Source organism: Perissodus microlepis, chromosome 20, assembly GCF_051167445.1.
Source record: "Perissodus microlepis isolate ML-2025 ecotype Zambia chromosome 20, ASM5116744v1, whole genome shotgun sequence".
Lineage (NCBI taxonomy): Eukaryota > Metazoa > Chordata > Actinopteri > Cichliformes > Cichlidae > Perissodus > Perissodus microlepis.
In genome coordinates this window covers 15,881,052-15,895,148 of record NC_140480.1, presented here as the reverse complement: position 1 = coordinate 15,895,148, position 14,097 = coordinate 15,881,052, and the positions used below count along the sequence as shown (strand labels likewise).

General features: G+C 43.3%; 1 protein-coding gene across 2 annotated transcripts in view; it reads right to left on the bottom strand.

Moving 5' to 3' along the window:
• The window catches only part of bcl2l1 (BCL2 like 1), a 33,216-nt gene extending 19,264 nt beyond the window's left edge, over positions 1-13,952 (bottom strand). Inside the window, exons 1-2 of one of the 2 annotated variants that reach the window (XM_084917850.1) lie at positions 13,792-13,952; positions 9,212-9,994 (exon numbers count right to left, since the gene is read on the bottom strand). In XM_084917850.1, coding sequence (XP_084773976.1) covers positions 9,212-9,769 — 558 coding nt within the window. In that variant the 5' untranslated portion in view covers positions 9,770-9,994; positions 13,792-13,952. The other variant, XM_084917851.1, reaches the window with a different exon arrangement.
• Between the last annotated feature and the right edge of the window lie 145 nt (positions 13,953-14,097).

Here is a 14,097-nt window from a genome sequence, read left to right as displayed (position 1 = left end):
ATGCTCTTTATCATCATTTAGCCTTATATGAGATTGGGTGCCACATTACCATGAAATAGTCATCAACCTTCGCTATCTGTCCCTCAGCTCTCCCACTTTAATACATGCCACGAGTCTCGCTAATCCCATGATATGCCTCATAATCTCATCACAGATATGAGCGGAGAGAGGGAGAAATGGGGAAAAAGGCAGTAAGAGAGGAGGGTGGTGAGGGATGAAATGCAATCAGAGAAGAGAGGCAGGCAGATACTAGATCTATGTAAAGACATAAGATACATCCATGCATCTCTCTCTGTCTCTCTCTCATATACATATGTTTGACATAAGACGAAGAGTGGCCTACAAATTGAGGGGGCAAGCAGACAGCAGGAGAGGGGAGACTGGAGAGAAAGATGTAGGGAGAAGGGGGGGGTTTGCTTGTGACCTGATTTCCCCACTAAGCCACTCAGAAGTGGAGCAGCACGTAGAGCAACTGAATGTAGCATCTCCACCGAGCGCTGCAAACATCCAGCTGTTCTCAAAGTGCATGTGTAGAAACATCACGGTGCACACAGACTGCACCACATAGCCCGTTTAACTTACTGACCTACATGCATCTCATGCGCATCCTTGTCTTGCTGAGTCACAAGCCTCATGTTTCTCTCTCTGTCTGCATTTGCCTCTCTAGAAGTCCATGCTACTTCATTCTGCCAGCGTTTTGGGTGGGTGGGGGGTGCGTGGGTAGTTGGAGACACACTACAGTGGCAGTCTGATGTCTACCAGTCTGGCAAAACCGCTCTAACAGCCCGGCGTGCCGCAGAGTGCTGGCAGTATAGACGCACGCACACACACGTCTATTACACAGCTGGATATCCGTCCTGTGTACATAAACAGCGTCTGGATATGGAACGCACAGATGCCTCGCTGCTGTGACACCAGTCTGGGTTTCGAAATCAGAGAGAGAAGACGCTGATAAAGAGAATCAGATGTAGTTTAGATGCAGCACGTGTATTCATTAGGAGTCTGTATTGATATCTCACTGCTGTGTTTTCCTGTGTGTGTGTGTTTGTGACGCTTCGGGGCCACAGGTCTCGTCTCTCACATGACCAACCGATGTTACACACACACACGCACACACACACACACTTACAGACTAGCTCTTTCAGCTATTATAAAGCCATTTCATTAGGTATATCTGTTCAACTGCTTGTTAAAGCAAATACTTAAACCACCAATCACATAGCTTTTAAGAATCTAAACCAGAACCCTTGATCGGTGGCTGTTGACTAGGTTTTCTGTTCTATTTTGATTTTTCCCCCAGCAAAATAAATGAATAAATAAATAAATAAACAACCACTGCAGTGGTAGCAGATTGCTAATGTGACTCTGGAAATTTGAGGGCTGTGATGTAGATATGGTAAAGAGGATCTACTGAAGCTCAAAGCAGGCTGCTCTGAGCTTTTTAGAAACTCCCGATCTACCAGGATTTTTCCACTCAATCGTCTCTAGGCTTTACTGAGCACCTCTCGGATGTGGTGGAATCGAAGATGTGCAGCTGACCTATCTGCAGCAACTCTGTGGCACTATCACGTCAACATTGAGCAAAATATCTAAGCAATGTTTTCAGCACCTTGTTGAATCTCTGCATGAAGGATTAAAGCAGTTCTGAAAGCTTAGTACTAGGAAGGAGTAGCTAATGAAATAGCCACTGTGTGTTTATATAAAAATAATCAAAGAAGAATTTTCAAATACTTTCTTTTTCCTTAGTTAGACGATGAGAAAGTAGAAAGCCTGAAATTATCACTCTTCCACAAACTGAGGTAAATATCCATCAGTACTCAGACACGATAGCTAACACAAAAAGCATTAGCAACGGTACGGCCCAGGTTTGGATTTCAACAATAACAAAGCAAGAAAACGTCCATAAAAGATGACTTCTTGAATTATTTATTGCTCGTATGAAGTTCTTTTTGTGAATCTCACATTTTAAGCTGATGAAAAAAAAGAGCTTTTGGTCAACAAGAACCTTCTAGAGCAGGGGTGTCAAACTCAAATACACAGTGGGCCAAAATTCAAAACTGGAACAAAGTCACGGGCTAACATTAATATTTATTGAAAAAAAAAAATCTTCCTCCAGATATAAGAATGAATCTTTTCTTATGGACTCAAACTAGTTTTGCTGAAAAACTGAATATGGAACAAGCAAAGGTTAATACTAAACAATATATATATTAGCTGTATAATACCAGTAGGCCAGTTCTAATAGTAATTTGGTATGGCGTCCCGCGGGCCAGAGTTTGACACTTATGTTCTAGAAGAAGTAAAAGTCTTTCCATAGTTGAACCCGGGGAGTGTTTTTTACTGCCTCACTGAGGTGTTGGCTGATTGTTGGCTTCGGCTCCCCCATTGTGCTCTAAGATGTAAGATTAGATATAAAATCATCCAGATCCCAATTACTGACCAAAATAATTCTGCTTTTAGTCCCTCCCCTCCCAGACATGGCTACCACAACAACACAAGAATAGCTCCTCCATGTCCTTTTTCTTCAAGTAGAACCCCCCCACTTCAGACACACACACACGAACATAAGCGCCAGACAACTTTAAAAAACACACAACTGGTCCCTGTCTAATGTTCCTGTCATGGAGCTGGTGGCGCCTGAATCATACAATCTGTTTGCTGCCATCCTCAAGCTGTGATTCTGACACCCACCATTGACTACGAGCACGCGCGCTAACACACACGTCCAGTGTCACAGATCATGAAAAACTAATGCGCGAGCTTAAACGTATGCACACAGAAACAATAGAGACATGTCCACGGGTGAGCAGCTACATTCAGAGATCAATCTGCATAAAGCCGCCCACTGCAAAAAGCCAGTTATTGATGCCGGTCCAACAAAAGTGCCCGCCATTGATCCAAAAAAAGGGGGGGTGTCTCTGTGTGTGTCACAAGTCAATGACAAAGTTGCTTTCATATCAGCGAAGGCTTTGTCTGCGATGCAACGCCGTACCTGTGGGCGCAACTAAAAAGCCAGTATAGCCCATTTTCCTCTGTGTTTGTGTCTATGTGGCCACAGGTTCTTTGTCTGAGGTAGTCACATGACCAGTCTGACTTGGCGCCGTCCCCTCCCCTCTGCAGTGCGCCACCATACAATAAAAACGATACGATATACGAGACAACAACCACCCACGCTACACGTGTGCTTACAAACAAACACCCCATCAGTCCCTGGAAACTTTGCTTCGTGAGCAGAACGCCACCCTTAATGCAAAAAAACAAAGAAAGCGCCATGAAAATATAAAAACGTGTCTCTTAATTGGCCGCATGTGAGCTATTAGTGATAAAACGGAGAGGAGGAGGAGGATGATGTGGAGGGAGATGTTAAAGAAGAAGGAAGATGAAGGGACGGTGGCAGCTGCGTGGGAGGGGGTGGGAGTGAGTCGGGATCAAGTGGGAGGGAATCGATAGTGTTGATGATGATGCTATGGGTGATGTGGAGGACGAGCACGGGAACACGGGTGCACAGGGTTAATGGCGAGATTGACGAGGTTTGCGGCAATGTGCGAGCTGGAACACATTTAGCTGCTGTGGTCTTTGGACTGGACGTAGCTGGGTGCCGAGGAGGAGGGAAAGGAGTGAAAAGGAGGACAAAAAGGGGAGGAAGGGCACAGATGGAAAAATATGGGACAAAAAAAATTTCAATTGTCGTAAGGAGCTGTGCATTTAAGGGAGAACGAAGGACACAGGAGGGAAACAGAGGGAGGGTATAGATACTCAAGGTTGGGAGGGGGGGTGGCGGTGGGGGTGGATGAGGGGTTGGGGGGTTTTGAAGCAGCCAGTTTAGGTCCCAAGGGTGCGATTTCCTGCTCCACTACATTAGGACAGTCTGACAGACGACTCTGTGGCTCTAACTGCGTATCCTATGTGCATGTTAATTACAGAGAGAGAGACCGAGGGTTAAGTAAGTCTGCAGAGGAGAGAGCAGCACAAAGGCAACTCAGGTGTTTCCCTAGTCAAAACAAGTCAATGCGCTTACCTTCTGTGGACCCTTAATTACAGCCTCTGTGTCTAACCACTCTACAACAGCCTACATTCATAATCACATACATCAACACTGTGTGTGTGTGTGTGTGTGTGATTAACAATCTCTCATCAAGAGGCTGAAAAATAAAGAAAAACACAACGACGTCTTGACTGTCTGTAGGTTTCGGGACAATCCCACCACGTACAGAGGAACTTCTGCACAGGAATATACTTCCTGTAACTCCCTGCTATTTCTGCTTTTGTATTCAGAAGGCCACTTTTATAATAACAAAGAAACAAACTGTAAGAAAGTCAGTTTGTTTGTTTTAGTGCCAAAAATCTAATAGCATTTTTTTTTTTAATTAAAAGAAAAAGAAAATTCTAACCCTACAACTAGAAATAATTACATAAACACTTCAGGACAAAGAAAAGCTGACTGAAATTACTTGAGGACCTTTTCTGAATATTTCGGGCAGCTCTGACAGAAAATTGAGAAAAAGAGATAGTTCAGAATAGTTTTTTTGTCATAAAACATGCAGTTTATTATCTGTCCTTTGCTTCCAAAGGTCGACATTTATTACATTTTATGTTCTGGGGTTTTTTTTTGCTGTCTCTGTGCTGCTTAAAATAAGTAAATATATAGCTGCCAGAAAAATCTCTAAAACAAATGGGTGCTGACGTTTCTAACAAAAGTCACTTACCATCAGCTCATTGTGGAGGGAGTAATATACTGAGTGTAATACTACACATTTGTGGCAAAGAACTTCTACAGTAGCTGTAAGAATTGTAACAGTGTATAACTGTTTTTGTCCAATTACAGAGCTTTACAACACTGAGGTTACACGTTACATCAGGCTGTAGATACAAACTAGGTTCTTGTTAGTAGGATCTGATGAGGTTTGTTCACAATAAGAAAAGCCAGACTTTCATTTAAGTGCGAGTGAAAAACGTGGCATATAGTGTGCACAGCCATAAGTGGCTGATTAAAAAAAAGAAAAAGCAAAGCTGAAGTAAGGATTTCACTGCTCATTTTTCTTGTAGTGAACTTTTCCTTCACCTTAGCGAAAACGTCAAAAGTACAAAGCACAACAACTGGACTAATGGGCTCTTTTTTTTCCTCTGTTTCCTTAGTTTCTCTGCATACACCCCCACTCGACCCATCCAGCTCCAGCCAAGCATCCCCAGACTGTGGCAACATGGTTCTTCTAAATGAGTTTAGGCTTTATTAGTCTGTCAGGGAGGGAAAAAAAAGAAAGAAAAAAAAAAAACATTGTTTCCCCCAGTAGCAGGTTGAGATATTATTCATCTATAATTGGTAATAACCCTGTACCCCCACCCTGAGGCGGCTCAATCTCCACTGAGTAATCACTGCCACTGCCTGCTCTGCTGGAAACAGCATTATTAGGTCGATAGCACTGTCTCTACTGCTGCTGTCTGCCAAGGAGGTTTATTATCAGACAATATATGGCTCTGCTCCTGTTGTTCTTTAAAAACCACAAGCTGTGGCTGAACGGATTTATCTCGCACACCGAGCTACCATTAAATATCGTGGCGTCCTGGACAGAGGAGGCTCCAAAATAAGCTCCGGCGGGATCATTTAGGCTGAGGCTTTATCAGCTTTTATGACAGCGACACTTGATCATAACACCGTTCACTTTACAATATTTAAACTGGCACCTTGGCTGATTCCACCAGGTCAAAACAATGTCACACGTTTTCTTTGCATCAATGTTTTAAAAAGCAGCGATTCAGATTCCAACTCTCACACTTCAGTCTATAAAATTACTACTTCTTATTTCACAGAACCAAAGCTGAAGATATTATTTTATTTATTCACTTTTTTAAGCAAAAAGAACAATTCTTGCTATGATTTCTCTCTAATGATGGTGGAGCGTTTAATTTTCACTCAGTGTGACATGCGTGACATCTCATTTATTTCAAAATGTGTCAGGTTTATATATTAACTTGTGGTTTTACAATTTTCTGAGAGCAATCCTCGTTTGCACACCAACTTGGTTTGTCCGGCTCAAAATGGGCTGGACACGGTGACTGTGGTCATAGCCAGGATTAGTCTGCACATAACTTCTGTTACCTAACGTAGCACAAAACTGGACATCACATAGATGGATTTAAAAAAAAATGCATTAAAGCTTGAGTGACTAAAATCCAACTTGAAATTCACAGTACTTTAAAACACTTCTGGGTTTATTGTCACTAAATTTTTATATGCAGTAAAAACCCTGCTTAACAGCTCTCTGTCACCTGTCACCACAAAAAACAAAACAAAACAAAAAACCTTATCACTGATAAGAGACAGGTTATACTGAACTTTCTTTGTAGTAGCCCTACTGATATTTAAGTCACTGAGTATTTTTCTTGGAAAAAAACTGAAACAATCTGTGTAAATCATAGACCATCCATAAAACTGTGCTGCATTTCTGCACAGTACTACTGGAAAACAAGCTGCTTTGATAATAAGTGTTTAGTCTTATGAATGCGAGACTGTTTCTGAAGCTTTAAAACCTGCTGTAAATTCCCAACTTTAGGGAAACTACCCTGAGCCGTTTGGTTCTTCCCAAACAGCAAAAACGTGCGATAATAAGATGATGAGAAAGAGTGATTGCTGAGTGAAACTGAAACAGTGACCTTGCTGCTGCTTAGGGCGGACTAATATTTCATCAGCTAACACTAAGGGCACACCTGCCTCACAGCTATACCCACATCTGCCAACGGTTTTGTGCTTCATCCCTGTGAGGAGGCGTCAGGGGAGGAAAGGAAGAAAAGAGGGAAATGAAAGACCAAAAAAAAAAAAAAAAAAGAACAACAACAGAGTCTCGTGTGGGTTTTACTCAGAGACTCTGGTGCGTTTCAGGGAAAGTGTAGGCTGTCTTTGAACAGACAAACCCACAAAAAGAAGGCAATGACACTGTGACAAAGGGAGGGGGGAGGCACAAAAGATAGAACTGCAGTGGTAAACTACCTCCTGAAGTTTGTTTTAGTATGAATACCTCGACTCAAAGTGTGTCAGCTCACAAGCAACTTACACAGGACACATGTCAAAAGCAGCTCTTTTCCCCCTTAAACGAGCCAGTGGAGCACCATTATGAAAGTGACTTATAGAAATGGAAGAGAAGGGGGAACAGATGGAAGGAAGTGGCATCATGTGCTCAACATCAGGCAGAAGTGAAACAGTGCTGGCAGACGACATCCATTGTACATTTCAGATGAAGTCATTCATATCTCCGAGTCTAGGTTACACTGACACGCAGGCCACTAACCGCAAGCTTCTATCTTCAGCATCTTAACTAATTAGTCTAACTTGTTGCTAAGCAAAATGCCTTTGTGTTTAAGAGTGTGAGCGTGGGGTGCCTGGATCATTTCGACTATGAGATCATGGAGATCATGACACATGTGTTGATAAGACCGTGATGACAACACTGAAAACATCCATTTGCGGTCAGGATGTGAAAATCAGATGAAGCATCAGATTAACCTGTAAGCTCTCGGCTCATCTATCGTCACCATAAACATCTAACACGTACCGAGTAGCCACTAACACTTGATTACATATTTGGAGAAAAACAGTTATTAATAGTGATCGCACTTAGAGGTTGTATAAGTTTAGGAGACAGTAGTCATTAACTAATGTCCAAGTGGTCACTGTGTCATTCAGCTATAGATACAAAAACAGTAATGTTTCCATGACTGAGTTTGGCTATAACTGTCAAATAAAATCGGATATTGCGACATTATTGCAGTTTGACAGGGAGCAAGAAGTGAGTGCGGAAAACTTCATAGCACTCAATCAAGAAGCTAATCAGATATTGTGCCACACCACGTGGCTACAAACAAACAAAACAAAACAAAAAAAGGTGTCATTTTGAGCTCGGACCTACAGGTGCTTTGTCATTGGATCTCTCAGCAGATAGTCAAATAATTGCATTATTAGCATTTAAAAGCAGCAAAGCTCTTACAAATCAGATCCTTGTCAGTCGCTTCCATAACCTGACACCACTTGGTAAGGTGGTGAAAGAAATGCATATTTTAACGTCTACAGTATAAACAGCAGAGCAATGATCTTTCATGTTGTTTTTTTTGGAAGATTTTCAGCCACAGGGATGTTGGTTTTTTTGGAGTCGACCTTTGACCTGGTGTTATAGAGCACTGGTATAAATATAACCAGCCCCTCTTCTCCCGCTCTATTACATACCATCAAATAGCTGAGACAAAGGGAAAGAGCTGACCTTATCTGTCCTCAAAGTGTGCACGAGCACACACAAACACACGCTGGTACTGTCCGTACCAGTGTGGCTGACTTTAAAACTAACCCGAGGAGGAGGAGGGGGAGGAGGGGGGGGGGGGGAACCTGAGCTTTCATCTGTATGCAGCTGCCTCGGTGAAAGACAACTGAAGAAAAAAAATTGCACAGATAAAATGATCAGAGAGTGGAAGAACGAAAAAGAAAACAAAACAAAAAAAACAAAGCACAGAGCCGATCAACTGACCAGAGCAAAACAAAGGGCTATCTGTAAAAGCCTTGGACTTTATCCTGCCCTGTGATGACAGAACTTCGATCCCCAGGCAGGCAGCAGGAGACTCCCAGAACCCTGATTTAGGCTGTTAAGCTCCCACTTCGATTCAGCTCATTGAGCAGCGTGATGCTGATCAATTAGAAAACAGCTGCACTAGCTGCTGACCACACAGGCACTCTTGTTTTTACTGCTTTTAAAGACAGATGTTTCTTGAAGCCACGTGTGTTCCAATTTCCATCTTCATCAGATCCAATCTCAAGTCTCTTCTTGGCAGGTTATGGAGCCAGCCACTGTCTCATGTCGACTTGTTAGATTACCAAGACACAAAAAAACGATCCTCTAGAGGTCAAGCCACGCAGGCAGGAAAGCCTCACAACTAACACAATGGAGCAAATCTGCTCTTGACAGGGAAACGGCACATATGATCAAAAACACCGCTATCACTATAGCAACAAAAGCAGGCGCACTTCCAGAAGTAGATGGGAAAAGTAAGGGCAGGTTTTAACCTTATTTTCCACCTGACTGCATAGTAAAAGTGGCAGCAAGGAAATTTTCCATGCTGGCGACCTGAGCTTACCTTGCCTGTGTAATTAAAGGCCGCAATGTTAAAGAGCCCTTTTATGAAAGAGGCTATACAAGCAAATGGCATGTGCGCTTCTGTGTGTGTGACTCACCCATCCTCCTTGGCTCTGGATCCAGGGCTGAATGTGGTTGTCTAGGTAGACCGTCATCCACTCTACGATCCTGCCCACCAAGGGGCTCATCTCCTTCTCGACGCACTCGACACACAGTGCCCCGCCGAATGCGAAAAGCCCTACGATGCGGCCCCAGTTAACGCCGTCCCGGAACACCTCGTCCATCACGTTCTCGAAGCTTTGGTAGGCCGTGGCCGGCGTGATGTGCAGCTGGCTGTGAAGGTCGCTGAAGGCACGAGCGTATCGCAGCTCGAACTCATTGGCCGTGTCCCGGAGCGCCTCCTTCACTGCGTCGAGGTCCGTCGTTGATGGCGGCTGCTGCTGCCGCTGCTGCGGGGATGCCGGTGGGGTCCCGGGACTCGTGCCATTAAAAGTCCCATTGGCGTGTGTGTCTATTCGCTGTTCCTCATCCAACCCCGCTGCCCCCCCATCAGTCCTGTTCGAAGGCTCGTTGAGTACTATGTGGTTGAGAGGATAGTTTCTCTGGGAGAGTTTATACCTTATGTAGAAAAGCACAAGTTCTCTGTTTTGAGACATTTTGTATTTAAATGTGCTTTTTTTGTTTTCCCCTCCTCTTTGCTCCGGCTCTTCTCTCTGCTCCGCTTGTGGTCAAGCCTCGCTGTGTTAGAGTGTACACACACACTGCGCCAGGCTTTTTTTTTTCCTCCCGTTTTCTCTGCTCAGACCACCATGGTCAGCTGATATCCACGGGACACTTGGGGGGTGAAAACCAAACCTATACAAGGCTGCACAGCTCAGGCCCTGCAGAGACACAACGATGAAAGGTCAAAGTCTGGATTGCTTATATCCAGGATTACGTGTGCGTGCGCGCGCGTGTGTGTGTGTGTGAGACTGTATAAGGAGAGTGGAGAGCGTAGGGACGACTGTGAACCTTCAAATTAAATTTGGACAGGTAGGGTCAAAGTGCGTCTCTCTAATTGGGCTGTTACATATGAAGCAGATGGCGATGATATTAATGAGACGACAGCAGAGAGAATGTGTGTGTACACACGTGTGTGTGTGTGTGTGTGTGTGTGTGTGTGTGTGTCAGAGAGAGAAAGAGAGAGACAAAGTTAAAGGAGGTGTGAGGAAGGTGAAGCGAGATCAGAACGACAGTCTGGCTTGAAGCTCCACATAGACATCCTAATCAGTGACCTCTGACCTCTGAGGGAAGCTTTCACACATCTTGTTTATCCCATCTCCAAGTACTCCGTTATTCTCTCGCTCACACACGTGCCCTTAAATCTCCACACAAAACTGACTCTGTCATATTTCCAGCCTCCTCCTCATTACTGGCATTGGAGGTTGCAGAAAGCATTAACGACGCATATATATGAGCTTGCATTATGGGCCCTTCTGACAGCTTTAGCATGAACGTGTGGTGACAGTGTTGAACTGCAAAATAAAATGTGGTAATAAAAACTGTATGGGAGATGCCGTGCTGCCACTCTCCGCCAGCAGGTTTGTTCTCATCAAGTTAACTTACGTTTATGTTTCAGCGGCTGATTAAAAACAGCCTGAGTGTTGTTAAATATACAAAATGTCATAAACTTCCTCTGAACTCAAATTCTGGGAATCTATTAGCAAACACATGCAGCAATAACCTCAGTAATTTGGTTCTTTTAAGCAGTGATGTATCAGACTGCTCTTACTTAAAACATTCTGCTCAGATAGGTCACGCACAGGTCAAACACATGTTTGGTTACTTTGTCAGCGAAGGAATTTTTAAAACATGTGAACTACCACCGAGGAGAAAGGTCAGCATACCGAACAGGTACGCACCCACAGATCAGCTTCATATTTGAATTGGCCTTGTTGACTCATATCAGTTCACAGATATCAATATCGATACTTATCTTTAGCTGACAAACCTTAAAACATGCGTTTTGTTGTTGTTGTTTTTTTATGTTAACGTTAAGTTTAAAAATTAAGACAAATTAATTTGTGTTTCTGTAACAAAATGCAAACAAAAAATTACAATAACAACAATAAAATATTTGTATTAGTTATCAGCCAATATTTTATTTCAAACATTAGTATCAGCCATAATAAAGAGTAACAGCCCCCCCAAAGGAAAAAAAGAACAAGCAGCTTAGTATGATTAGAAATATATCCAAGTTAGGATGAAATAGTGGGTGTTCACCCGATTCTATCAAATGAAATCTTTTCCAGTTAACATTTTAGGCAAAACCGGTTTTTTTATGTTTCCAGCAACAATAATGTGAGGAATGAAATGTTTTATTATTCACATGTATAACACAAATTTGAATATATCTGGAGTTGTTCCAAATAAAAACATGTAATTTGGGTTGTGGAATATACAGCCTGGCAAGGATATATATCATCTTTTTTTGTCAGGTTACATTAACAGAAATAAATAAATCACAATTCATATGTGAACAAGAAAGTCTGTGGAGAAAAGCTCCTGCAGCCTCAGTTATTACTTTCACATCCCTGACAGCAGCCTAATAACATTAGCGATGTTCAGTAATACAAACTGCTTTATTAATTATTTCCGTTCCCGTCCTGAAGCCTCTAAATTGAGTTTAGGTCCCTGAAACAAAGACTCTGAGAGCAGTTGACTGGCCAGCCCCTTCTGTATTCTTCTGTCACCGTACCATACTCACTGGTACACACAAAAAGACGTGGGAGGGACGTGACCCGCCGGTGATCCCAAACTGTCTGCTTATCGTGAGGGAGCCTGACCTTTCCTGTAGCAATACTGACATTTACGTTGATACGTGGCGGAACCTAATAATCAGGGTAGCCGACCGCTGGGAAGGAGTTCCATGCAAATAGCGCTGGTGTCATTACAGAATACAATATACTCCTAACAGCGCAATAGAAGCACGACACAGTGTCAGCTGGCTCCGAGCTATGGCAGAAACTGCAGAAACTGCCAACCCCACCACACACACACACATATACACAAAAAAACTAACTGAAATACACCCAGCTGACTACTTAGTCCGCATTTGGGTGGTAAAAGTAACAGAAAGAGCCCGTAACAGCACATAAAGACCCACAAGGCAGCAGTGTTTACAATGGCCACATGGTCCCCAGCTACCTACACGTGGCTCGGGTTTTAATGGGCCAGCACTGATGTAAACACCACACAGCTCCTCAAGGAATACCAGCGAGTCGTGACCAAATGTAGCGCCTGAACGCGACATTAACTCAAACATTAACTTGGTTCAGTTAAACTGGAGTCTCTGCTGATGTTTTTACGGTGGAATTTAAACCGTCCTTTTACACATTAACCAGTCAGAGCAGTGTTGAAACATGCTACTCCCTCTGGTGGCGCACTTAAAGCTTGTGTCAATTCCCCCACCGTCAGGATATTGATTATTATTTACATTTTTATTATTAAGTGGCGTTTTAACACCGTCAAAGATGTAAATATAAGGATTAAAGATCATTCCCGAGCGTCTTACCAGCAACTCTTGATATCAAACCCGGGGTGAGTGCTCTTCTCCGTACACGGATCCTCTCGGTGAAAACGTCCCGAATCTGTCAGACAACCCCGTCTGTCGCTTTACGTGTACAAAAGCTGTCAGAACACAAGATAGGTACTTTGTGCTCAGGACTGTATTTGCACGTATCCTCCTACGTCCCCCTCCTCTCTTTGCATGGACAGCCCTCCCCCGATTGCGTAACACCGACGCTTTTATGGATGCCTGTTCACGATCGTGTCGAAAATTCTCGTACGTGCACGACTTAAAAACAGTATACATATGCTATTACTCGCTCCAGTAACCTCTTAGAGATAATTCAGGCGTTAGATATTTTAAATGTTAACAGCTAACAACACGTTAGAATGATCGATGCAATTTATTACATTTTTCAATTCGATTCAATTGAAAGGGACGTTTCTTTGCACTGTCACTAGTTGTTCATAATGTATCTGCCTTAACGCGTTTAGCACAATAAATTACATATAAATAACAAACCTGAAGTACCGGTTTTCACCGTAGTTTAAATAAACTCCACTCTGTCTCTGTATTCCGCATACATTTTGATATTTCTAATGAAAACTGTAGGGGATCCCGTGAACGCAACACAATTCCATTCCAAGACCTTTAATCGCGTCTAGTTAGAAAAATGCCACTTTGCGACAACACCCTGCTTTATATAGACGACACCACCCCCTCAATTAGCATTGCAACACTAAGATTCCTAAGTAAGCCATTATGACAGAGACTGCTCCGCCTGTACTAACGCGGCTGTAGCCAGCTTGTGAACATGGCTGTCACTGTCATATACATGTAGTCGCACATTCGCAGACTGCAAGATTAAAAAACATATATTTTCCGAGGCAAACCCTTTTATTACAATGAACACGTATAGTTTGCACAAAGCAGAATTACATTTGACCCCGAAAGCTTTGTGGAGGGAACGAAAGTATCGCTGCGCGTTTTTTCCCTAATCTGTCGACCTCTTTCCTCTCGCAGGATTCAGATAGGAAAATCCACCCTCTGCCATTCCTCCTCACGTTATTTCACCGACGCCATCAGCAGAGGGATCAGAATTACACTTGTACATCGAGCAGGAACTCTTACTTGTAGGGTGGTCTTCATAAAATCATGTCTGGTGGCTCAGAATCCAAACCCCGGCTGGATCAACCCTATCCGTCATTGCTGGCCCGTCTTGCGGAGGAGGTCCAGCTCAGCTACTGGTTACCGCAGATCCGCCCACAGCTACGCTTTCTACGTAACCGGTGCCAGTCAAGCCTCACTACAACTAGCGGGGTCATTGCTTTTTTCTAACGTCAACACTCCGCCACAAATGCATTAACAGAGCTGTGCCAGTGTCGCTGAGATTTTCGAGTTGCTTCCCAGCGTGAACTACGAGCTAGCCAAGGCTAG